The sequence below is a fragment of the Opisthocomus hoazin genome, chromosome 20 (genome assembly GCF_030867145.1).
Source record: "Opisthocomus hoazin isolate bOpiHoa1 chromosome 20, bOpiHoa1.hap1, whole genome shotgun sequence".
In the NCBI taxonomy this organism is placed as follows: domain Eukaryota; kingdom Metazoa; phylum Chordata; class Aves; order Opisthocomiformes; family Opisthocomidae; genus Opisthocomus; species Opisthocomus hoazin.
This window is the reverse complement of record NC_134433.1, coordinates 13795906-13819357: the sequence shown is the minus strand read 5'-3', so window position 1 is coordinate 13819357 and position 23452 is coordinate 13795906. Positions and strand designations below refer to the sequence as shown.

At 45.4% G+C, this 23452-nt stretch overlaps 3 protein-coding genes across 10 annotated transcripts in view; 2 read left to right on the top strand and 1 right to left on the bottom strand.

Annotated features, from left to right (window-relative positions):
* Positions 1-347: 347 nt before the first annotated feature.
* PRR11 (proline rich 11) lies at positions 348-6323 on the bottom strand. Of its 3 annotated transcripts, XM_075440203.1 has the most exons (11): positions 5472-5582; positions 4929-5200; positions 4024-4135; positions 3464-3617; positions 2809-2931; positions 2251-2502; positions 2009-2107; positions 1361-1470; positions 1180-1239; positions 996-1092; positions 348-538 (listed from the first exon to the last, which is right to left on the bottom strand). In XM_075440203.1, the coding sequence occupies exons 3-11, from the start codon at positions 4131-4133 to the stop codon at positions 470-472; spliced, it is 1074 nt and encodes a 357-aa protein (XP_075296318.1). In that variant the 5' UTR covers positions 4134-4135; positions 4929-5200; positions 5472-5582; the 3' UTR covers positions 348-469. The 3 variants fall into 3 exon arrangements, with proteins under 3 accessions (XP_075296318.1, XP_075296319.1, XP_075296317.1); XM_075440204.1 differs by lacking the exons at positions 4929-5200; positions 5472-5582 and adding an exon at positions 6251-6323; XM_075440202.1 differs by lacking the exon at positions 4929-5200.
* On the top strand, positions 5598-18799 carry SKA2 (spindle and kinetochore associated complex subunit 2). Of its 3 annotated transcripts, XM_075440208.1 has the most exons (7): positions 5598-5681; positions 12655-12744; positions 13543-13719; positions 15079-15165; positions 16553-16592; positions 17463-17607; positions 18310-18799. In XM_075440208.1, exons 1-7 carry the CDS (start codon positions 5649-5651, stop codon positions 18434-18436), a joined length of 699 nt encoding a protein of 232 aa, XP_075296323.1. In that variant the 5' UTR covers positions 5598-5648; the 3' UTR covers positions 18437-18799. The 3 variants fall into 3 exon arrangements, with proteins under 3 accessions (XP_075296323.1, XP_075296320.1, XP_075296321.1); XM_075440205.1 differs by lacking the exon at positions 17463-17607 and having other exon boundaries at positions 18310-18403; XM_075440206.1 differs by lacking the exons at positions 15079-15165; positions 17463-17607 and having other exon boundaries at positions 18310-18403.
* A 1149-nt stretch (positions 18800-19948) lies between these two features.
* The window catches only part of TRIM37 (tripartite motif containing 37), a 31104-nt gene continuing 27600 nt past the window's right edge, over positions 19949-23452 (top strand). For all 4 annotated transcript variants that reach the window (XM_075440131.1, XM_075440132.1, XM_075440130.1 and 1 more), the window contains exons 1-3: positions 19949-20173; positions 21619-21720; positions 23060-23100. In XM_075440131.1, coding sequence (XP_075296246.1) covers positions 20153-20173; positions 21619-21720; positions 23060-23100 — 164 coding nt within the window. In that variant the 5' untranslated portion in view covers positions 19949-20152. The remainder of the gene's footprint in view (positions 20174-21618; positions 21721-23059; positions 23101-23452) is intronic.

The window sequence follows — 23452 nt, the reverse complement described above, 5'->3', positions numbered from 1 at the left end:
CGCGGCGGGCCACCGACCCGAACCGTCTGGGGACAGTTGCGGGCTTTGCCTGGAGTCTCGCTGCAGGGCGAAACCGCTGCTGTTCCGGCAGCCGGCGTAGCCACCGCCCGCATCTTTTTCGTTAAACAAAAGCAAAACCAGCACCGGATTTCAGCAGACGCACACACACATTGGTATCAGAAGCGGCACCAGCGCCGGGAACACAACAGTCCCTGCTCCAGCAGCAGCCAGGTATCAAACGACTCGGGAAACTTCACCATTTTTTCCCCACTAACAGAGAAGATGGAACCAGACCCAGTCACACCGGGAAGATGCTGCCTTTACAACGCAGAGTTCTGCCAAAGAGGTTTCGTAATGCCCCGTGCTCGCATGCACTAGGTTTATTTATAGATAGATATGCCTGAGCGAGATAAATACAGCATTCCAGCGGCTTCCTGACCACAAACGAACAACATGTTGTTCCACGAACCTACTTCTGTTCATCAAAGCTGCTTGCGGCACTTAGCGGGGCTGGCGAGGGACTCCTGGGGCGAGCCATCTGTCAAGATCAGAAAAGGGTCAGGCTACTGCCAGTTACCACTGGGAGCAAATACAGCACAGTTCTCAACCGGCATTCACAGAAGAAAACAGACACAGCAAAAACCGAATGACGTTATTAACCCTCAGATGTGTTCTCCTGGGAACTTGGAACTACAAGGCTTGAGATCGCACTGAGGCACTGGAATGAAAGGAACCGCTCCTCCTCTCGCTGCCAGATCACCCGCTGAAGACGGGCCACAGCACCTCCATTCTGCCGTTTCCTGACCATTAAAACAGGAATCAGCAAACCAAGCGCCCCGATTTGTGGGTACCTGGGGCTTTTGGGTGAGGATTACAGAGAGACCGTAACTTGTGCAACACACAGCAGCGGCACTGCGCTCTGGGGCAAAAAATCAGCACGAACTCCTATGGATTTTAAAGTTTATCGTTCCAAGAACAGAGACACCACGACTTGCCTGAAATTTGCGCCGTAGTGCCTGTGTCATTATTGGTGTCAGCCCAGACCCACATTCAGTGTTTTCTTTACTGTGTAGTGGAGTGCCACCAGGACTTCTGAAAAGATTGGAAACAAGGGGAATCATGGTTCGCTCTCAGTTTTTTTGTAGAAAAAACAAAACAAGAGGATAGAAAGGAACTTACCTTTGTATATTGACTTTCTTCAGACGCTTTCGAAGATCAAACTGATTTTTAGGAGGGGTACTAAAAGAAAAAAACACCCAAAATTGTTAAAATAAAACGTTTTCCACTCCGTAAGTAGGGTTCATCTGTTCTGTTCAGAACAGAAAAATCTAATACCACAGAAAGGAAGAAAGCATCTTACGTCAAGGAGTTTGAAACGTGAGCTGATGGCTTGGATTTAGGTCTCAGACTAACACCCTGTAAATCTGAGACTGTAATTAATGCCCTGCGTGTCCTCACTGGTGATTCTGCCTAAAGGGAGAAAAGAAATGTTACCACAAATAAACTTTTGAAGGCCTCACTGGCTATCAATCTATTTAATATTTATACCCTGAAAGACTTCTGTGGTTTATGGCTTTTATGCTTTTCTGAATCATTAAGATTGTAATGGGCCTTGGACAAAAATAGATTTATTTATATATATATTTAAAAAAAAAAAGACTTCTGGAAACAGGATTTCAGCTGCGCAAAAGAAAGCCTAAAATCCATTGATAACACAGAGACAGAAAGCTACATCAAAGCTATACGCCCTTAATGTAGAATTCGGGGAGCTGTCCTGCATGCCAGCTGAGAGTGGAGTTAGTCACTCCGTTTATTCCCTTCAGCTGCCCAGGTGCACAACGAGAAAGTTTATTTACAGCTGATCACTGGGTTTTTGGAAGAGAAGAATTAATTTATTGAAAAAATTCTACGAGGTGCTGAGACAAGCATTGCAGGAAATACAGCAGATCCAGCGCAGAGTTCGGCTCAATACATGATAGTCCATTTATCCATGTGTCCTCCAGTTTACCTTGTTCATTCTCAGGCCTCTGTCCGTCTTCTTCAGTTTAACGTTCAGGAGATCTTTGAGAGTGATCTGCATCGGCCCATCATTTTTCAGTGATGTTGCCTGAAAACAAAGGTGGTTGGAAGGGAAATCAGGATCGGCGAGCGACTGAGCATTCAGAAAGACACATGTTCCTGATGAGACCAGGTCCAAAGAACACAGAAATGAGAGGAAAAAAAAAAAAAAAGGCCCATTTTACCGCCTACCAGCAGTGCTTTAGAGCCATTGCCCCGTTTGAGAAGGAGAGGTGCTGGAGGCAGTTTTGGTGGCGGCAGCGGAGGCGGTGGCGGAGGAGGAAGAGGTGGAGGGGGTGCAGATGCCGGCTGCAGCTGTGTTGCTGAAGGCCCGGGCATGGCTGCCGCCGGGCCCATCTGTGTCTGTACAGGAGCACCCAGAACTGGTTTATTACACCTCTGACACACAGAATTTTCTGAAGACAAGGCTGCAGTTCCATTCATCTGGAAATAATATAAATAAATAAGAGAATATTAAATCCACTGGCAAAAGTAGATGGAATTTCAGAGAACAGAGGTTCTGGCTTCAGGTGATCCAGAAAAACATAAAAAGCCTCTCATGAGGCTCGCCAGCAAACCAGTTCCCTCTAGCTAGGAAGGAACCACAGTCTAGTAATGCTGAATGCGAAAAAGAGGTGAAACACTGCCCGATGAGATGCTCTTAATATTTCAGTTTATCTGCACTGACCACAGTTCCTTACATGCTTACACAAGCACACCTTACCCTGCCCCACTGGGACTGAGACTGACCTGGAGGGTTCCTTGTAGCCTGGAAAATTCAGTTTCCAACTTTTCCAGCTGCTCTCTGAACGTATTTAGCTCTCTTAAGTAGATTTGTGATGGAAATATGGTGTCTTTAACCACCTTAAAACTCTAAGCATAAAAAGAAACCAGATAAGTGTTTTCACCAAGTTGTCTCCAGAGACAGAGCTATGATTACTACTGAAAGTTCTATCGCAAGGTCTTCTCGTTGTAGTCAATAGAAAGGCACAACACGAAGAGACAAAATTTCACCAAATATTTCCTTGGCAGGAACCCAAAGAGTGACTTTCTCCAACAAAATTTTAACTTCACCTACGAATTCTAAAGTATAATTCACATTTGACCTGAAAAAATCACACAATCATTTCTGGTATGAAAGAAAGACCGCACCCTCCGTCACTGCAAATCCTCCTGATATTCCAACAAAAACCCCAATAATTTCACACATGCATTTCATCTCCACAGTGGCCTTGGCACTCTTCTCATACTTATTCCTTCAACAGTAAACACAAAATATACTTTAGATGTTTCAACAGACATAACTAAATCTACAGCTTAGCTCTCAAATCTGACTGTACATCCTGCACCTGAGCACTAGGAACAACTGCACATATTGGCAAAAGTAGAGAAGTAGGAAACATACCTGTGCAACCGTGCTCTGGCACCAACAATACAAAACCGCTGCTGTTGTTGTAAAGGGTTTTACCACATTTTTCACACCGGGCAAGGCTAACGACCAGAGTGAGGACAGAGGGCTTGGGACAGGTGATGTGTTCAGAGGAAGATCACCTGCTGACCTGGGACAGAACATTTCAGAGCAAGGCCATAATTATATTTATGATTTCAGCCTTTAAAAAGGTTAACTGTCACCAGTCACCTGGAAATGACAAGTACCAGCAACAGCAGGTGACAGCGGTGTAAACGTGAGCACAGAGATCAGGAAAGACCAAGATACACTTTGATACAGGGGGGAAAAAATATACACATTTGCAATATATTTTTATCCAAATTGCTTTTCCTCCTCATTGAAGTTAAGGACAGAGTACTACAAGATGTACAAGATGAAAGAGCTCCACAGCATCCCCACCAGGATGTACACAGGTAATGGAATTGTGTTCGGGGCCTCAGTTGCACAAACCGTCGGGAGCAAACAGCAGAGCCAGAAATGGAGCTAGAAGGAGAAGTTCCAGCTGAGCCTCTTACCGTGCAGAAGGGCAACCAGAGTCCTGCGGGTTACCAGCATCTCCTTTTTTTTCAAGTAGAAATTTTGCTCTGGTTCTCTGTTTCCGTCGGCATTTCTTATACTTTGCCATTACTGTTAAAAAAGACACATTTAAAATTCAGGTATGGAAAAATACCCACTTTCACCTGGGGACAGAGCTATCGCCAAATAAGCAGGGAAGAGCATGGACTGTGTCCTAAAATCCACTCAGAAGTGATTCACCGTTGTCTTGGTAGAAGACAACATCACATACAACTGATGAAAAACATGTCCTTGAGTGCCTGTGACCCACGGGGACGTATTTGTACACGAAAGAGGAGCAAACTGACAGAGCCCTGGCCCAGGCTGCCCAGGGAGGCTGTGGAATCTCCTTCTCTGGAGATATTCCAGACCCGCCTGGCTGCGGTGCTGTGCAGCCTGCTCTGGGTGACCCTGCTTCGGCAGGGGGTTGGGCTGGGTGACCCACAGAGGTCCCTTCCAACCCCCGCCATGCTGGGATTCTGTGAAACGAGCGACGTGAAAAGTACCATTTTTTAATACAGGCTTTTGTGGACGGCTCTTCTTTACCCTCAGGTGACAGCCGTTGACTTCGGGGACGTTACGCCCGCGGAGGGCACGGGCAGAAGACACGACGACCCCACGGGCGGAGGGCCCCGCGCCTTCCCCCACCGCAGGCCCTCGCTCACGCGTTAGCTCAGCCACCGCCCCTCAGCCCCGCGGCGCGACCTCCGCCGCTCCCGCCCGGCGCCAACCCCGCTCCTCCGGGGAGCCGCCGGTTCCTCCCCTCCCCCCCCCCCCCCCCGGTGTCATGGGTGACCGTCGACACGCGGCCGCCTCACGGACGACCCCCGACCCCCTCCCCCCTCGCGCGCGCCCCACCGCTCACCTGCCCGCCCGCCGCCGATTCAAACCGCTAACCGCGCTGCGCGCAGCCAATGGGAGCGCCGCTCTCTACCGTTCCCCCCGCCCCGCGGCCCGTGTTAGCCGCCCGCTGATTGGCCGCTGGACGGACGCGGGCCCGAACTCGACGGGAGCGGCGATGGGCCAATGGCAGGCCTAGCGCTGCCCCACCCCGTCCTGCGGCGCACTGAGGAGATCCGCCCGGCCATTGGATAAAGGTTTTTCAGCCCCACCAATCAGCTGCGGGACCCCGCTCGCCTGGGAGAAGCCGAGCGAGTTGGAAAGACGGGGGGGGGGGGACACCGGCCCGCCGGAGAGACCCGGAGGGGGTGACCGGGGCTCCCCCGCCCCGCCGGAGACGGACCGCAGCTAACCCACCGCTCCCCTTCCCGCCAATTGCAGCTCTGCGCTCCCTACTCCCGCCAATCACCGCTAGATTCCACTCTGAACCAATGGCGACTCCCGGCACTCCCCCACCCAGCCAATCCCTGCCTGCAGCTTTTCTACCGACCAATGGGCTCCCTCCTACCTCGGAGAGGGTTTACATTCTTCTCGACCCAATGGCGAGCGCCCTCCGTCAGCGGCGAGCCAACGGGAGACGAGCGTCGAGTGACAGCTGTCCAATGGGAGCCGCCGACTCTCCCATCCTGCGGAGCGGGGGGTGGGTATCTCCCCGCCACCGCCTGAGGAATGTCAACTATTCAACATGGAGACGGCGGTTACCAGGCTCGAGACCATGGTGAGTCCGGGCGGCGGCCTGGGACCGAGGAGCGGCCGGGCCGGCGGCGGGAGCGCCTCGGAGGGCAAAAGGCTGCGGAGCGAGGGAGGGAAAGGAGGGCGCGGGCGCGGCTGGGGGCGCAGGGGGAGAGCGGCCGCTCTCCCCCTGCGCCCCCAGCCGCGCCCGCGCCCCATCCGGGCCCTGAGCGGAGCCCGCGCGGCCCTGCACGGGGCCATCGCCGTTCGGGTCAGGCGAGTTCGGCCGGGCCGGTCCATTCTGCCCCCCCCCCCCAAGGGGGCGGGGCTTGATGGTGCCGCTCCATTCACCCCCTCAGCGCGGGGGCAGGGCCCGGCCATTTCCCTCTCACCTGGGGGGGGGGGGTGCGGATTCCGCGCAGTCCCGGGCGCGTTTATCGCTCTCCGCGGCGAGCGAAACGGGGCCGCCGAGGGGCACGGGCGGGCGGGACCGGTCCCTTTCATTTCCCCGTCGCGGTTGGGGGGGGGGGGCGCGGTGTAGAGGAGAGCGCTCTCGGACTAGTCCATTTTCTCTCGGCGGGGGGGGGAATGTGTGTGTGAGGGTGGAGCTCTTACCTGGGCGGGACCATTGTCCCTGCGGGGAGGAGAGGCCGGCTGGGCTGTTTCATTCGCGCCGACGGTGGGGGGAGCGGCTTCACGCCGGGCTGGCTCCCGCGCTCGGACCCCCCCTTCTCCCCTGCCCGGGGCAGGTAGAGCGGGGCAGCGGCCGCGGGAGAGGAGCCGCGGAGCTTCCCCCCCCTCCCCATCGGCTCGCCGCGGGTGGGCGCTGCCAGGCCAGGCCGCTCGCCCGAAGGAGAGGGCGGGGTCAGGCCGCCCGCCTTCCCGCCCGCCGGACCGCGCAGCCCCTCTCTCCCCGCGGGGTCTGGGCTGGCGGCAGTGCTGAGGAGGGGGTGGCTGGTCCTTCAGCCGTTGGCGGAATGCTTCACGGCCTGCGGGGTCGGGCCCTGAGGGCACGGCTGAGCTCCCTCGTGTCAACGCCGCCTTTCTGCCCGCCCCGCCCATGGAAAAGCAAAAATAAAAGTAATAAAAAAGCTGTGCTGTGCTTTCACGTATTGAGAGGAACCGGAAAACTGTCCCTAAGCAGCCAAGTTCCTTGTGGCCTCCTTCAGATCTTCATTTTTGCTTCTATATGATGCAATCTTTTTTACTTTTTTTTTTTTTTTGGTAGTTAAAATGCTTTGGGAATATTTTATGCATCCAAGTGCTTAATAGATAACATAATTTCTATTCCTAAGCGCTTACATAAATTGAAATGCTCGTACTGACACTGCTCTCCAAAATGCGACGCTCCTTTGGTTTTTGCTTGGAAACTTCTGGAAGTTTTTTTGTCATTTTAGTTGTGCTGGCAGCGCTGTCAGGTACCTTCATTGATAAACCAAAAGTGTCCTCCTGGAGAAAAGCAGCACATTATTCCATACTGAGAGAAATAATACAATAGATTGGTCTTTTTTTTTTTCTTCTCTGGAGATCTTGGTTTCAAGTTTTAATTAAGAAAGAAGTAAAAATGAGTTTAATGGTCTCCTAGTTCTTACCTGTGCACAGTGACATCACCAGAGTGGAAAATTCAGGAGGAATTAAGAACAGGAGGAACACTGGGAGAACACAGTGGGGAACTTTGTGTATCCCCGTTATTCCTTCACCTAATGAGTGCTGGGCTTCAACACACAAAATTGGTGTGCTGCTCCATGCCCTGTGTTTGAACTTGTTTAGTTTGCTTTGCATTGCTCCTTCAGTCACGCTGCTCCAGCACCCGCACAGGGTGTCCCCACAGAGTGGGCCAGGGAGCGTGCGTTGTCTGCGAAGGAACGACTGGCTGAAAGGTGTCTGAGCGTCAGCTTGCTCTGCTCACGCGCCTCCGTCACCGCGCGGAGTCACCTGCCCGTCACTGCAATCGTGAGACGCTTCTGAGGGAATATTTTACGCTACAATACTATTTCTGTTAAGAAATAAGAAGTAACAATTTGAATAAATGCCAAAATACCTGCGTTAATTGGAAGACCAGAGAATTCAAATTATCCTACCTAATTCTCAGTTTTACTATGCTTTAAAAACAAGGTGGTGTTTTGTTTTCTCTTTGAATAAACCACGCTTTTGAGGAGGTGGGGTTATTTTTCTCCTTTAGCTAGTGAGTTGCAGTCATCATACTGAATACTTAGAGTGTCAATAATAAAGAGTATTTTAATTCTGTGACATACTACATTCTTGCCAGAGCTCTGAAGTTCTAATTTCCAATTCAAAACCTCAGCCTTGCCCGTAGTGTAGGCTTGATCTCCCCAGACCTTTTATTAGTTTTTCTTTTTAAAAGCCTAGTTTAGAAATAATAATTTAGAAATCTGTTTAGAGATACCTAGGTTAGATGTTGATGTTCATTTACTTAATGTTACGGTTTATTTATGTGTTCTATTGAAATTCTTACAGATGGTGCATGACAGCTACCAAAGGTTTTGAGATTATAGCATGGTCCTTCACACCATTCTAATTCCCCCAATTCATTTGGGCCATCCATCTGAAAACCAAATTGGTTTTGATTTCCCCTTGTTAGTCTTACATTTTTCTGTTTGATTCTTCTGTTAATTCCTTCTAGTGGAAGGTGGAAGATGGTATGCCTGGCTGCCGTCTTCCGTTATAACTGCTGCTGGGTGGCACAAGGCAGTTGCGTCTTCATCTCTTTGGCTTTCTTTGTTGTTTTTTTTTTTAAGAAAAGGGTGATTTCTTAAATACACCTCAAACAATTTCACTTAATAATTTCCTATGTCCAAACCTCATTCAGAAGAGCAATATTTTTGTTTGTCATTGTTTATGTTGATCAGAATATGTGCATTGGCAACTATGTGTCCCATATTGCAGCTTTGTGTCTCTTGCTTTTCCTTCTGCTTATTGTTTCTTCTTCCTGGATTTCCTGGTGAAGTCTGCTCTCTCCACAGAAGTGTGATAAAATAACACTTCTCATTTCCCCAGAGGATTTGACGCACATTTCATGGAAAGCTTCATTTTAGTCTCATGGAACCAGGGATAAACTAATGGGGAGGAGCTTAAAAAGAACGTGTGTATGAAAATACCAGGTAATCGCTGCTCAAAGTACAGTAACAAGAAGAGCTGAATGAACCATAATATCTACAATATAAGATGAGCTTCGTTACGTAAAAGATTGTGAAGCTGAGGTACTAACAATTTAAAGAACACCGGGTGCTGTACTGTAGGACTTGGGCAACTGAGACTGCTGCGCAAGCATTCCCTGAAGCCAGCTGGGACTGGAGATCTTTCCAACCGCTTCAGCAGACGCTGGGTCAGGCCTCGAATGAAAGCACAGTACATGCTAGCTGCTGGTGATAAATGCCTCCTTCTGTACAACAACCGTTTCATTAACCTTACACGCTCAGGACGCCACGTACTGAGCTAGTGCCTTCAGTCTGCGCTGAGAGGAGTTTTGTGGACATCCATTTAGTGAAATTTGGTAACAAGTGGATAAACTGTCAGACGAGCTGCGGGTGCTGCATTCAGAGCAATTGAGTTAATTTCTGTCACTGTATTTTTGGTGTGGTGGACCTACTTTTTTCTTTGAGTGGTGTCTGTCCAGTGCCCTTTTTATGTTGTACTACTAGTGATCATGCACAAAAAGCAGTGCAATGTTAAAAGGGCATTGGCCAGCAATACTATCTACGTTACTCATTATTATTATACTCTCAAGTCAAAAGTCACTGTCTGAGACCAGAAGGTGATTTGCAAAACAATTGTAAAATAGGATTGCCACTAATTTATTTCTTTGCACTCACTGCCTTCTAGTTATTTGCCAAGCAGAAACCTTAACTGGTCTTTTAATGACAAATACCATCAACTCCGTGTCTGTGTTTCCTTGGAAATAAGTGTCCTACAAAGAGGAAAGATTGCTGCACAGCATTCCTGTTCCCTACGGTGTGTTCTGGAGAAACCTTACAGGTGTGGAGTTGACTCAGGTTGTTGCTCTGTGTGCATCGGCAATCACCCATCTCACTCCACGCCATCCCCCTTTCTTTGCATTTTGTTGCTAAGAATTTTAGCGCCTTCAAACCCTAAGAGTTCTCAAAGTTTTTCTGTGAAGTTACTGTTTTGTTACAAGGAGACACGTTTTGTTGAGATGTAGGAAAGACACCCCCACTTTGCCGGTGCCCTAACATCCGTGTGGTAACCCCAGTCGTAGTGCGCGACGCTGGGAAACGAGCGTGTGTTTAAGTGCATTTTAAAGTGATTCAGCACTTGCAAATGAGAACAAACTTTGGTGTCCAGCGAATGTTCCCTGTAATGCAGTTTAGGAACATCTGCTTCATAGCAGTTTAGGATCTTTGCTTGCTAGGAGGCAAACCTAAAAAATAAATGCATTTGGAAATGTAGTTTCCAGCTAAAAGAGCACCAAATTGTTTGAAATTGAATGCGTGTGACAGATCTGTTGAGCGTTTGTTGGGTTTTTCTCCTCTCCCCCCCCCCCAGTGGAATGACAGGGATGATTATTAATAATGTCTTGAAATATGTGAGCTCTTGTTTGTCTGTATTAGGACTTGGTGAACATTAAACTTTATGCAGTTCTCCGTGATGCACAGAAACCACTATCTGACTCGACCTATTTTTTCCAATACATATTTTGAGTGTATTGATTACTTGTACAGAATTCTTGCTGCTAACGAATGCTCTGACTTTATTGCACTACTGTACTTTACAGCTAGCAGTGCAATAGTATTGTCAAAGCATCTGAAAGCAGAGTACGCAGCAATGGCTTGAGTCTTGCCTCACAGTTTCTAACACTTTCTTCTATGCCAGTGAGTAAATTGCAAATTTACATTTCACAAACTGCATTTTCTGTGTGGTTGTTGTACAATACTCCTCATAGGAATGGTCCTAGCCTATAACCTTAAGGTGAGGTTTTAGCAGGTGTATGTTTCTTGAAAGAATATTCATAAACCAAAGGAAAAATGGATCGTAGTGGAGGAATATATGCCAGTGCTTATAAACACACTTTGAAATTGCTGATAATAATTTTTTTCTTCTTTTAGAGTTAGCAGACTTTCAGGAGAAAGCAGTGATACTGAACTGTGCTACTATTTTCATTAAGCACAAATCGTAAAGTTACAACCACATGATGGATTCAAGTTCAGCTGCACATTAAATTTTTAATGTCTTCAGTGATAGTAGTAGCATGGTATTGATGGCTTACCGTGATGGTGTAAATCTCAAATTATCAATTTTGAATATTTCAGGAGCAGAGCTTCGTGGACATTTTTTAAAGTTACCCATATTCATTGTCTGCTTTCCCAAAAGTTAATAATCAAATGGATGAGTTGGAGAAAAGCAAAAAATGATCTTTTTGGGGTGCCTGCCTCTAGAAATGAAAACCTAGAAATTTTCGCTAGTGGAGGAGAAGAGAAACAATTGAGCAGTTAGGAAGAGTCCCTCATGAACTCTAAAAATACGTAGTGTAACCGAAAGTATTTTATTCTCGCATTTTATCATGACTGGTTTCTGGGGTAGATGTGGGAAGGAGTTTTGTTCGGCAGCTAAGTTATGGGAGTAGCGGGTGAAAGCTTTCCCTTTGCTGTATAGATGCTCCAGGTCTTTACCAGATTTATTTTCCTTTTCTTAAGCTATTGCTTGAAAATTTGCAGAAGGAGGGTGTGTGTGTCTATATCTATGTATGGAAGATCATACATTGGAAAGGGGATTGTACTTGCAGAATGTCTGGGATCGAGCACGATTCCTTTAAGCTGTGTGAAGTCCCAGATCCTCGAAGGTACCAATGGCAGTTCCTGAAGGTGGATCCCAGCTCTGGTGTTTAGAACAGGAACGTTCTTTTGGTGTCCAGGCCTGACTACAGGCTGCATCCAAAGACTACTGAGCTGTGTCACTTCCGCTACCATCACAGCGCTGCTGGTTAGTACTTTTGGATACACTTCACAAATAAAGCCTTATTTTGATCTTTGAAGAAGTTGTAATGATTACTTCAGGGTTAATCTCAATATAAATAGTGAAAAGGACAGTGAGTTAAGTAAATTACAAGCATTTTTAACTTGCTTTCATCATAGTCTCTTTTGTGACTGTAAAAGCCCCAAATCATTATGTTAAGAAATTCTTTTTTTTTTTTTTTTTTTTGTGAACTGGGAACATTGCTGTTCTTTAAAGCAGAAGTCCTTAACAAATATTAAAATTGCAGACTAAAATTAATTAAGTAATAATGCTATCAGCATTTACAAGGCAATTAGATAATTCTCTGGTGGCTTATTTATCCCAAGGAAAGAAACGTGATGTCATCAATAATATTATCTATTTGTCAGTCTGGTTTACTGGGGAATAATAAAATGTATTATGGGTATTACAACCATCTGAGAGAATGCATTCCTGATATAATGAATAATAAAATCTCTGTTGATGTGCTTGGATCCTGAACACTTATTCATAATCTCTGCTGCGTAAATAATGGAGTATTGCAGTTTTGCTAACTTACCTCTTTGGTGTGCTGCTTGAAAACCTCCTCTCGAGAGGTTTGGCGTTGCGAGGGAGATGGAAGGTAATACAGGAAGAGCTGGAAATATTCTCATGCGTTTTGGGGGGCTGCATGAAAAAGGCACTAATGGTAAGACGCAGAGAACAACTGGGTAATTTGGGGCAGACAAATGGAAAGAGGGTACGACTGACTAACAGAGGAGTGTGTGTGCGCGCACAGGGGTAATTCTGATGCGTGAGAGGAAAATGGCGATGTTAAGTCTGAAAGTTTATTGCTTTATACTTTTCAGTCAAGAAGTGTGTCAACATAATTGGCAAACATTAGCTAATGCAATACATTGGAGGAATAGAAACTTACTTTTATTGTACACAGGCCTGCAAAAGGGAGGCATCTGGCTTCTGCTTTCCTGAAATACGGGAATGGCAAATGGTTGGGGTTTGTCTGCAATTTTTGGTTTTTAATATACTGTGGCTGATCTTCAGTGTTTTAGTTCCAGAAGGCAGAGTCTGATCTGGATTATATTCAACACAGACTGGAGTTTGAAATAATGAAAAGCCTTCCTGATAATCCAGGAGCAGAGGTAGTGTTTTCAGATGACATTAATAGATTTTATTGCATTTTGCCTAAAATTGCTAATAAATCGGTAATTTTCTTTAATCCTAAAAGATACGTGGCTGTTCTCTTATCTAGTTGTTAGTTGATTGTGTTGTTGTTGTTGTTATTATTATTTTAATATCAATTATCTTAATAATATATCAATTATCTTAATCTGGCCTAATATGAATTCAGTGCAGAAACCAACAAAACTTCCTTGATTTCTTGGTATAGTGAAATTCTCCCATGTTTTGCTTTGAGAAGTGAGTAGTTGTGTTAACACCTAAATTTAAGAGACAGATTCCAATCTGAGCTAAAATGCACCCTTGCTCTGAGATCAGAGATAAACTTGCTAATAAGCAATGACTAAGTTCAGATTTGGGGAGAGATGAGAGGAAGAGGAAAACAAAAAAGGGCATCATGTAAAAGTTTTTTTAAATAAGTCCTTGTCTCCATGGAAAATGGAGCGCAAAAATAATCTTTTTAGTTAGAAGTCCCAAATTTATTCCAACTCAGAAAAGCCATTCAAGTTCACCAACACAGTAAATTCATCCTCCTGTATTTGTTGTGGAACCACAGAGTTATGCTGTTTTGTAAACACTATTTTTGCTTATGAAAAATTAAATGTATAGATGAAACAAATGCTCGCAGCTACACTTTTCATTGTAAAGGGTTGTTTCATGTTATGTTTTCATGGCTCTAACACCAACACTTTTAATTGGTATGTAGCCACATTAATTTTCTCTTTTTAAATAGTTTAAATGTACTTTTAATTTCTACATAGGAAAATCCAGTTGCTCTCTTGGAAGAACTCTCAATGGTGAAATATCGTTATAAAACGTTATGTATGCAGCTGGAAAAAGTTTCCATAGAGCAGAGAGAATCCATGAAGGGCATCCGTGCTGCTCTAGAGAACACAATGAAGATCGTTCAGGCATTGCAGCAACATACTGACCTTGAGGTAGTATTTTCATTTTAATCACTTGCATCTCGCTCCTGTAAATGAACGCGTATTTGTGTAACCTTTATGTAGACCTGAGTCGTTGCACTGGAAACAGTTACACGTGCAGACTCTTAGAAGACTCTTACTAGACAGTAAGACCATTTACCACAAGAAATGTTTGCAAGATTGGAGCTGTGTTTGTAAATCACAAGCCTGGTTCATCACTCACCAGTTAAGCTAGAGGTATTCAGTTTTGGAGTTGAAGTAACACCATAATAGTGTGAATAGTGTGACACACGTTTGAATAGTTTCTTAGAAATTGATGCCTCTGTGCACAGCTGTGTCCCAATTCTATACTGACTTTTTTAAAAGTACTTGTCTTAAAAAGGCAAAAAAGCTTTTAAATGGCAAATGTATTTTCACTGTCTAAAGTAAAGAAGTTAAAACCAACACATTGTAACATATGTGGTGGAATTGCTGTTAGTGCAAAGAAGTAAGTTTTTTTCAATGTGGTGATGCCTATCTACCTGTTAAGCCCAACAGCAAACAACACGTTTTCCTATGTGGTCTTCAGACACTGCTTCATTACAGTTTTGAAGAGGTTGTGAAAGCATTAGTTTTGTCCCTTTGCAAATAAGGTGATTTAGATCAAAAAAGCTAATTGACAGTCTAGTGGCAAAGGCAGAACTGGTGTGACTAAAACACATTCCCAGATCATAGAATCATGGAATCATAGGTTGGAAAAGACCTCTGAGATCATCAAGTCCATCCATCAATCTCAGATCTTAGCTCTCACTTCAGTGTTCTAAGGACAGTGCCCCGAGATTGTGTTTAATCTGTCAACAGCTCTAGACAAGTTACTGGCAAGTCTTACCAGATAAAATGTACTGCATAATGACTTAAAAGACAGTAGGTATATGTCACAGGAAGGAAAAAAATATTTTCTCTCCCTGTGTTCCAAGGATATGCTGCCAAGAATAATTTCATATTTGGATTTTGTTGAAGTGGAAGACTTGTCTCTTCAGTTACATTTAGACTTTTAAGCTAAAGATTTTCTTGCACTTTGTAGATTTCCTAACCCAAAGATGGATTAAACTGTTATGGAGAAATGCCAGCCTTTAAGTGAAATACCTCTTTTTATTGAATAATTTATCTTCTTTCTGTTGAATCATTTATAGTATAGATGGTAAAGCAATATGATGGTTGGATTTTTCAGAGATACTTTGCTTGTAAATTTGCTGTCATTTGAAGGAAAGGAGGAGTCTACTTTTAATTTCCATGAGAAAAGGGCTACACAAACATTGAGTTCTTCTGTAAATATCACCACCCTAGGAACTGAAAGTATCAGAGTTTTCTCCGTGGTTTTTTTTTTCCTAGCGTTTACCTCTGTCAGAAGAAGAACAGACTGCAGCACAGCAGTTAACCTGCCAAACTGTTAAAGAAATGGAATCGCTAGTGGAAGAGGTAATTAGGCCACAGAGTGTCAGTATTCCAGAAGCCATTAATCCTGAGTATAGCCCAGCTGAAGTCAGAAGGACTGTTTTTGTCACTTAATACCTCTCAAATGAATGGAATTTTTCAGAAATGGGACTAAAGTTTCTAACAAACCTTTTAATTTTTCTTGTATACTGATGAAGTTTATGATTTGTTCCAATTAAATTGTCCACGAAGGAGAAATTTGCTTTGACGGAAGACTTTGTTCCCCTTATTTTTTAATTGGGTTATGTTTATTTTCAGAGATGCAGTTGGTTGCTCTTGTCGCTCCTGTTGTTCTGTTAACGCATTAGATAAGAAGCCTTTGGGTAGGAGTGAAAAATGTAATTGATTCAAAACAATGTCTATCAAAATGGAGAGAAATTTAATTTCCTGTAAAAAATAAGTTTTGGAATATGAGTAACAATAAGTATACTCTAACTGTAATGCAGCAGAACATAGATCTAAACTAATACGTGTTAAAAGTCAGATATTCTCCCATAGCTACTCAAAGCACGAACTTTTAATATAATTATCTGCAAAGATTTGGTCTGAGTCTCATATTAAAAGCAAAATATTAAAGGAGGTTAATAGAGTGTAGTTATCTTATTGACCTTATCTTTCTCTACATGTCTTCCCGCTGCCCACCACTCCTCTGTCAAAGGACGCCTCCTTTCTGTCCCTTCATTGCCATGGTTGGTTTGCATGAAAGCTGTCCAGTATGTTGCAGCTTCAGTCACTCTTTGCAAATATCTTCTCCTACCTTGATAAGTGCTCTCAGTTTCTCTCTTTCCGTTACTTAATTCTAAAGCACTTAACATACAGCTGGCATAAACCAGGCCCAATGCAGAATATAGCTATATCCTACAGCTGCTGAGACCAGTTTAATTGGTATCAGTCCCAATGTTGTCATCAAGCGTGTTTCAAAGACGTTCTCTGAAAGGCAGAAAGAATAGAAAGATGTCGCAAAGGCCGTGCGATTTTTTTGTCAGTGCTGTATTTCTGGCTGAGGAGAGTTCAACAGAGCTGCCTTTAGCTTGTCAGAGCTGTCAGCCTCTGAAGGTTGTTTGAGAATAGGAAAGCCATCTTTTTCCTTTGCTGCGTGTGCAGTGCTTTCAGCTAGATCCATAGCGGAATGCGAAGGAGAAAGCTGAAGAGGCTCATCTGACTTGCACATAAATCCTTCTGTATCCATTTTAAACTTATTTGAAACCAGGGTTTGTTTAATGCCTAAGATTTTGCCGTTGACTTCAGTGGCTGCAAGGTCCTTGGTTATCCGATAGTAAAAAGTAATTCCTAATGCAGAAACAAAATTGTAAAAAATCATTTCTGGACAAAATTGCAACAAATCCTGACATTATCTCTTGTTTATTTTTAGCTATTTTGTTCAGGATCTACAGTCCCAGGCTCAAGTGAAGGTAAGTGCTGAAAGAATAATCTTCCCACTGGGTTTTTTTTGTGGTTTGATTTTTTTGTCCCTTGACTGATCTCCCACACATACACCCAGTAAGTAAGCTTTGTGAACAGCATCCATCTCGCCTAAGACTTCATCTCTAGTATTGAACTCTCATAGTTCTGTGCTACTTAAACATACCAAGTTACTATCTAGAATTCAGAGAGCAATGAATTAAGCCGTTTTACTTTCTGAAAAGGCAGATATTGTAAATAACTTCAGCTGACAAGTAAGCGCTGTTCCACCCCAATACAATAGGGTCAAATCTCACAGTAAGGCAGGCAGGCTGAGACCTGGGTACAGTTTCTGAGAAAAAACATAGAGCCTGTGATGCACAGTAAATTCACTGTTTTCACTTTCAAACACTAGTAACGACTGCTTTTATGTGAAGAATGTAGACTTTAATATAAGAAACTGACGCCTTAGCTATATTCCACAGATAGTACCCGTGTCTCTGGGAGTGTTTCTTGGTTTTGATGGGATTGAAGTGGATACTGTTGTGTTTATGGTCTGGAAGAAATGGTGTACTAGTCTTACCATAGAAATAGGTCTTGTTTAATCCATTTATCCCTAGTTAAAGAAAGGAATTTTCCCAGTTCTTAAAAAAAAATAGACCAAATTTATTAATCCTCATCAGATCTCAAATTAAATGATTTTCCCTGGGTCTGCAGATACAGTGAGAGTTTGGAGAGAGTATCTTCCTCCTCTCCTTCCTCCTGCTGGAAAATCTTCTCTTAGACTCACTTAGGGGGTTTCTTAAAAAGTAATGGCAGTACTTTCTATCTTTGGCCTCATTTCTAAAGAAACAAATATCTTCTATTTCCAATTTTTTTAGAATTGCAATTCAAAGCATTGACTGAGAAAATACTTATGACTGTACCAAGGAGTATCAGAAGTACTCTTAAACTAGCAGACTTGAACAATTTGTACTGGGAGTTATTTAACCACTTTATTGTAAATAAGAACAGGGAAGACTTAAAGCCATTCATTAGTAAGAATTTTATAAGATGTAAAGAAATTCAGCCATTTCAAATTAAACAAAACCAGCTAGTTAACCATTCGCTGCTATATTACAACTGCATAATTTGATCTTACTCCCCTGCAGCCTTCTTAGTTAGGTACAGACCCCAAAGCGTTAGTCATCGTACAAAACCCCCTAAATTAATTTGTCTAAAAATGGCTTGTAGGAGTTAATAATTTTCAAAACTGAATGCCCGGTTCTTCAGAAACAGATTTTTTCACTTTGGTTTCACTGTACGGATGTCCAAAACTGGGTCTGTTCAGGAAGGTTTTGCTGACACAGTCGTACCGCCAAACCCTCTTAGCTCTCGGAATCTGCATCCAGACTGGAAAAGCAAAGCCTGAAACCACAACCCCGGAATGCTGCCCTCCCCACAGCAACCCCTCCAGCCTCCCTGAGCCCTGACCCCTCTCTGGGATGTGTGCTGCGCGTTTCTGGCAGGCTGATGTTAAAAATGGGCAATTCTGTCTCTCTAAGGCTCAATTAGCAAATGTCTGTTCTCAGCTTGAAGTAGCACAGAAAAGTCCATGTCAGTCTGAATGAGAATCACAGGGCACTCGCAAAAATCGTTGATGAAACAGTATGCGCTTTTTAGCCTTTTTCTGCCAGACCTGACGCGTGATACCCTGCTTTTGCTGAATAGTTTGCTTTTGTCTTACAGAGCAGCACTGAGTGTTTCGCAGATGAACAAGATAAACATGAAAGCCACTGACTCAAGAGTACGAGTCTTGAAAGAACTTGATATTGTGGAACTCGACAAGCAAGGAAATGTTAAATCAGTTGTGTGAATGTAAGCTCGGTCCGCTCTCATTTGACACACCAGCATCCTGGTCATAGCTCCTGCATTGCTAACGAGCAAGCTGTTCTCTGGTGTCTAGGAGTTGCAAGTCCACTGTTGGCAAGCTGCTAATGTTTCTGTATACAAATTCTATTCATAATACTTCAAATTGGAGGGTTGAAAAACAAGGAGGTTGGCATTTTATGTTGGATTTTTATAGGACTATAGTTGATGCATTATTGAAGGGTGTTGTTGGCCCATGTGACACTTCCATGTTCCTGCTTACATTCCTGAGTGGGTTTTAAAGACAGATAACCCAAGCCACTTAATTGTACTTACATTCCTGAATAAATGATGAAAGCTAAGGAGACGAGGCCATGGATTTATTGTGCTTTTGTTTATGTGGCTCCTGGCCCTGAGCCCTAACCCCTGAACCTCGTCCCCGACCCTTTTAATTTTCCTTTGATGTGAACTGTCTTGGGTTTCTTACAGCCCAGGAGAACTGCAGAGTCACAGAACAGCTGAGGTTGGAAGGGACCCCTGGAGATCGTCCAGTCCAAGCCCCTGCGCAGAGCAGGGCCCACTACAGCGTGTTGCTCAGGGGCGTGTCCCGAAAAACTCCGAGGATGAAGACTTGACAACCTCCGCTGCAGCGTTACACCACCCTCACAGCACAAAAAGAAGAAAGGATTTTTCCTTTTACGTTTATTGGTTTTATGTTTATTTCAGCCTAATTTGAGGGAGTAAGGTATCTGAAGTAAGTTCCTACTGATTTTGTGAAAAATGATGGCTGTCAAGGGAGAGAAATTTAACTCGGTGCCCTTAGGAAGGGCAAGGCTGGTTGCTGCGCTCAGCGGCGAAGCGGTTCGCCTCTGCAGTCTGCTGGGAAGAGGAGCAGGGCGTGAATCGGGGAGGGGAGGGAAGGACAGGGATAACTGGGTCTTATGATGGCTGCTGAGAGTGCCCTTCTACCGAGCAGGCTGCTGGCGCTTCACAAACCCATCTCGTGTTTTAGACTTCATCAGTTTGATCACTTTCAATACAAGACCCGATCCTCACTCCCCTGAACAGTGTTAAATATTTAATCGTGAAATCTGGCTACAATCACGCCAGACACCGGTCCGCGGTGCGAAGGGCGGCACGGCAGGCTGCGCGGGGTGTGCCCTTCGTCAGCGCCGAGGGACAGCTCTTCGCCTCGAACCCCGCAGCCGGGTTCCAGCTCCCCGGACGAAGCCGCACCGGCTCCCCCGTTAACCCGCGCTCGGCGCCGCCATGATGCTGCTGCTGCTGCGGCGGGAGCCCGCGCCGCCGCACCCGCCCGCGGGCAGAGGCTCCTCAGCCGCGTTCGCTGCCGGCTCGGCTCCTCCCGCCGGCGTTCAGGGCCCGCAGCCCCCCCGCTCCCCCGGGGCCGCGGTTCCGGAGACCGGGCCGGGCCCGTCCGCTGCGGCAGCGGCTGCCCGCGCTCGGAGGGAGGGCGCGCAGGACAGCAACTGCGCCTGCGCGGAGCGCGGTGAGGCCCCGCCCCCCTCAGCGGCCGCAGGGCGGGGTCGCGGGGGAGGAGCCGCCCCGCTCCCCGCGAAGATGGCGGGGGCCGGGGTCGTGCTGCGGCCGCTCTCCAGCGGCTCCTAACTCCCCCCCCCCCCCCCGGCGTCTTCGCTTTTCACCCCCGGGCAGCGCGGGAGGGAGGGGGCCGGGGAGAGTCTCCCCCGCCGCCGGCACTGCGGCCATGGACGAGCAGAGCGTGGAGGTGAGCGGCCGGGCGGCGGTTGGCGGTTGCGCTCCCTCAGGGTAGGCGGGAAGCTCTGCCTCCCCAGGGCCGCGGGACCCGCTCCTCCGCCGGGGGACCGGGCCGCCTCGGCCGGCCCCGCTCACGGCTCGGGGGAGAGCGCCGGGGCCGCAGAGCCCGAGCCCCCCCCTTCTCTGAGGGAAAAGGGCGGGCTGCGGCTCTGCGGCCGGCCGGGCCGCGCCTCGCTGGGAGGGGGGGGGGATAAAGAGTGGGGCGTTGGGATGACACGCGGTGATTTTACACAGTCAGGGTGAGAAAATAAACCGGTGGAGCGTCGGAGGTGGCTGTTGTGGGGGCGGACGAGCCCGTCCTGGCTTGCGGGAAGGCGGAATGCCCGGTGCCGGTAACCTGGGCAGCCTGCAGGGCCCTATTAATAGCGGCCAAGCAGGAGAAGAATTAATTGAAAAGACGTGGTGTGTTGACTTCTGTACACGCATGCATTGCGTTTTCATGGTTTGCAGCCGTTAAAGACGATGTTCGCGTATGGGAGATACTGTGGTGTCTGTAAATGGAAGATATGCCCCATTCTTATGCTGATTTATAACTTTGAATCTGTGGGGGGAAAGAAATTAGCCCATCTGAAGAATCTTTTGAAGTTCTGTAGTTAAAGCCAGAAGGGGTCTAGCTCCTGTACGATACAGAATATGAAACTTCTTTATCGGTGAAAAATCTGTCAGTATGGAGAGCAAACATTGCTTGGTATTTCAAAGTACCTTTCTCATTTTGGGGATGGAGAGCGCCGAGATGGTTGTGTTCTAGGACAAAGGGCTTCTCTCTTCGAACAGATATAGTAAAAAAAAAAATGTTAAATTACGTTTTTATTGCCCAGGAGATTGATTAAATAGCATGTGAGAGAGTGTAGAAATTGTGGAGCTAGTGCTGATACTAGACCTTAAAAGAAAGTAAGTCTTACAGAAGTTAAAAAAAAAAAAAAAGCCCCATCCAGTTCAGCCCTTCTCGTTGGCATTCTGTATAATGCATACACATATATGCCGTGGTTTTGAATTAGTTTAATGCCAGTACATTGAAACTCACGGGTTCAGAACCTGCAGGTGCAGCACAGTTTCTTCTGGCAGCTGTTCAATCCCGAGTGAACACAAATAGCAATAATATTTTGGCTACAGAGAGGTCCGCTTTGGAAGAGGTAATCCAAACAAAGAAACTATTCCTTGAAGAAGAATAAGAATAGTGTTGTAAAATGGGTGCAAAGAGCTGGTGTCGTGTCAGAGAAAGTAGGGAGGAGAGCCGTGGTGTTTGACTTGGTATCTCGCTCTGAGATGCGCCATCCCTCGCGGTTTGGAGTGGGACTGCGTTTGTGAAACCCAGCCCTCTGCCTGGAGAATAAATGCAGCTCGGGTACGTTTGAAGTCTGTGGTTTAACAATGGCGATAATCTACCCTTTGCAGAGCATTGCTGAAGTGTTCCGATGTTTTATTTGTATGGAGAAATTGCGTGATGCACGACTGTGTCCCCATTGCTCCAAGCTGTGCTGTTTCAGTTGTATTCGGGTGAGTTTGCTTATTATAGTTTATTCTTGCAAATGTATGAACATAAAAACTACTGATCTTACAAACACATTCTTTCTTCTTTCTTGCCTATGTTCCTGGAGTTGTAAGGATTCCTTTTTCCTGCTCTGTGGTCTTCAGTTTCCCTTTCAAAATCTTTTATGACACCCTGAGGAAAAACTAGGCAGGCTGTGCATTGCATTCAGTAGTGCTAATTGTAGGCACTGTCTGGAATAACTGCTTTTAAGAAACAGACATATAATGATCCCTTCTTTAGCATCTTTTGAGAGTCAGTGATGCCCGTATGGAAGACGAAAGGTGGAACAGGAATCAAATGCTGACTTTACATCTGTCAGTATGGAGCACTGGAAGGTCATAACAACACCTCTTGTCATCTTGGAGATGTCTTAAAATGCTTACCAAACTAGTATGATACGATCAGGGCCACATCTTTCTTGAGGGAGCCTGGTATGGCAGGCTGAAGCAGCAGCTGAAGTACCTAAATTCATTTATTAAGGTCACGGTTACCAGCGTACAACACTTCAATTCCAGGTCCAGCCACTGTGATACGTTAGTGGAGTGGGAGAGGGTTCAGCTGAGGTTTTCAGGCCTCCGATAGTATTCCCAGAAACGGGAACAGACAATCGTCATCCGCTTTGAAAGCTGTGACAAGATCTATGGGTGAAGGAATTCGTGCTACATACTAAGAATGTTAGATGACATATTGTTGCTGGGTGGTGAGAGATTATTCATGAGGATCTTTGAATGTAGTAGCGAGCTGACGAAGACAAGCTCTTCAGCTGCTGAGCTTTTACACTTCTAAGTTGTGGTGGGCAGATGAAGTTCTTTTCTGAGCTACTTGTCATTGGAGCTTTCGGGAAGAGGAACATTCAGAGGGTCCTTGTGGGTTTGATCGTTGAACTGCAGGTATCTAACTTGCATGTAAATAGCTCAAGAGGGAGAAGTAAGTTACCTTGAGAACTGATAATTTAGACTCCAAAAACTATGCTTGCTGTATTTTTCTTTTGTTGAAAAATGACTATGGAAGTCTGTGCCAGATGTGTGGTTTCTTATGGAATATTTGGTACCTCAAAATTCTCTGTATAATTTTAACTGAAGTGCTGTTGCCATCTAAAGAAAAGTGGTTGCTTTGTTACTAAGATACAAATAGCAGCTTCTTCTGTGGCTCAGTGGTTGAACAGTTAAATTACGAATCTGTAAAATAAGGAAAAATGTAGGAAGACTGTAATAAAAAAGTAACTCCTAATTAACAATATAAGTTGTTGCTTGCTCTTCTTTTTTTACAGTCTTATTAAAAAACTTTTTCCTTTTTCCTTCATAGCGTTGGCTGACTGAACAAAGAGCTCAGTGCCCTCATTGTAGGTAAGGTATTTTTAGTATCAGAAATAAATTATCAGGAGTTGGGTGTACTCTCCTGTTATGAGCAGTCTTTTTTCAATGCAGGTTGCACTAAATTTGTAAGCTTGATTTTTTGAGACCTGCCTGCTGTTGCTATAAAAATTTACCCTGGTATAACACTTATTCTGGAATATGTTCTAGTTTTGTGACAAACGAAGCAAGATCTTTGTTCTTCTCCTGTTACACTGCTGTTTTTAGTGCAAGAAGTTGGAGTAATAAGAGTAACTAGGTGGTGTTCCCCTTGGAACTCTCTGTATTCTCCATGCAAGAGTCAGAGACCAGAAACTTGAGTTTTCAGGCTGAAACGTGTACTTTT

Excerpts from the sequence above, each read along its gene's own strand:
- PRR11 (XM_075440204.1), bottom strand. The coding sequence starts at position 4,133 with ATGGCAAAGTATAAGAAATGCCGACGGAAACAGAGAACCAGAGCAAAA. Across the intron at positions 2,108-2,250 it reads ATGGCTCTAAAGCACTGCTG|GCAACATCACTGAAAAATGA; the intron begins GTAGGCGGTAAA and ends CTTTGTTTTCAG. Across the intron at positions 539-995 it reads CACTACGGCGCAAATTTCAG|ATGGCTCGCCCCAGGAGTCC; the intron begins GCAAGTCGTGGT and ends TGATCTTGACAG.
- SKA2 (XM_075440208.1), top strand. The coding sequence starts at position 5,649 with ATGGAGACGGCGGTTACCAGGCTCGAGACCATG. Across the intron at positions 5,682-12,654 it reads TTACCAGGCTCGAGACCATG|TTCCAGAAGGCAGAGTCTGA; the intron begins GTGAGTCCGGGC and ends TCAGTGTTTTAG. Across the intron at positions 15,166-16,552 it reads TGGAATCGCTAGTGGAAGAG|CTATTTTGTTCAGGATCTAC; the intron begins GTAATTAGGCCA and ends GTTTATTTTTAG.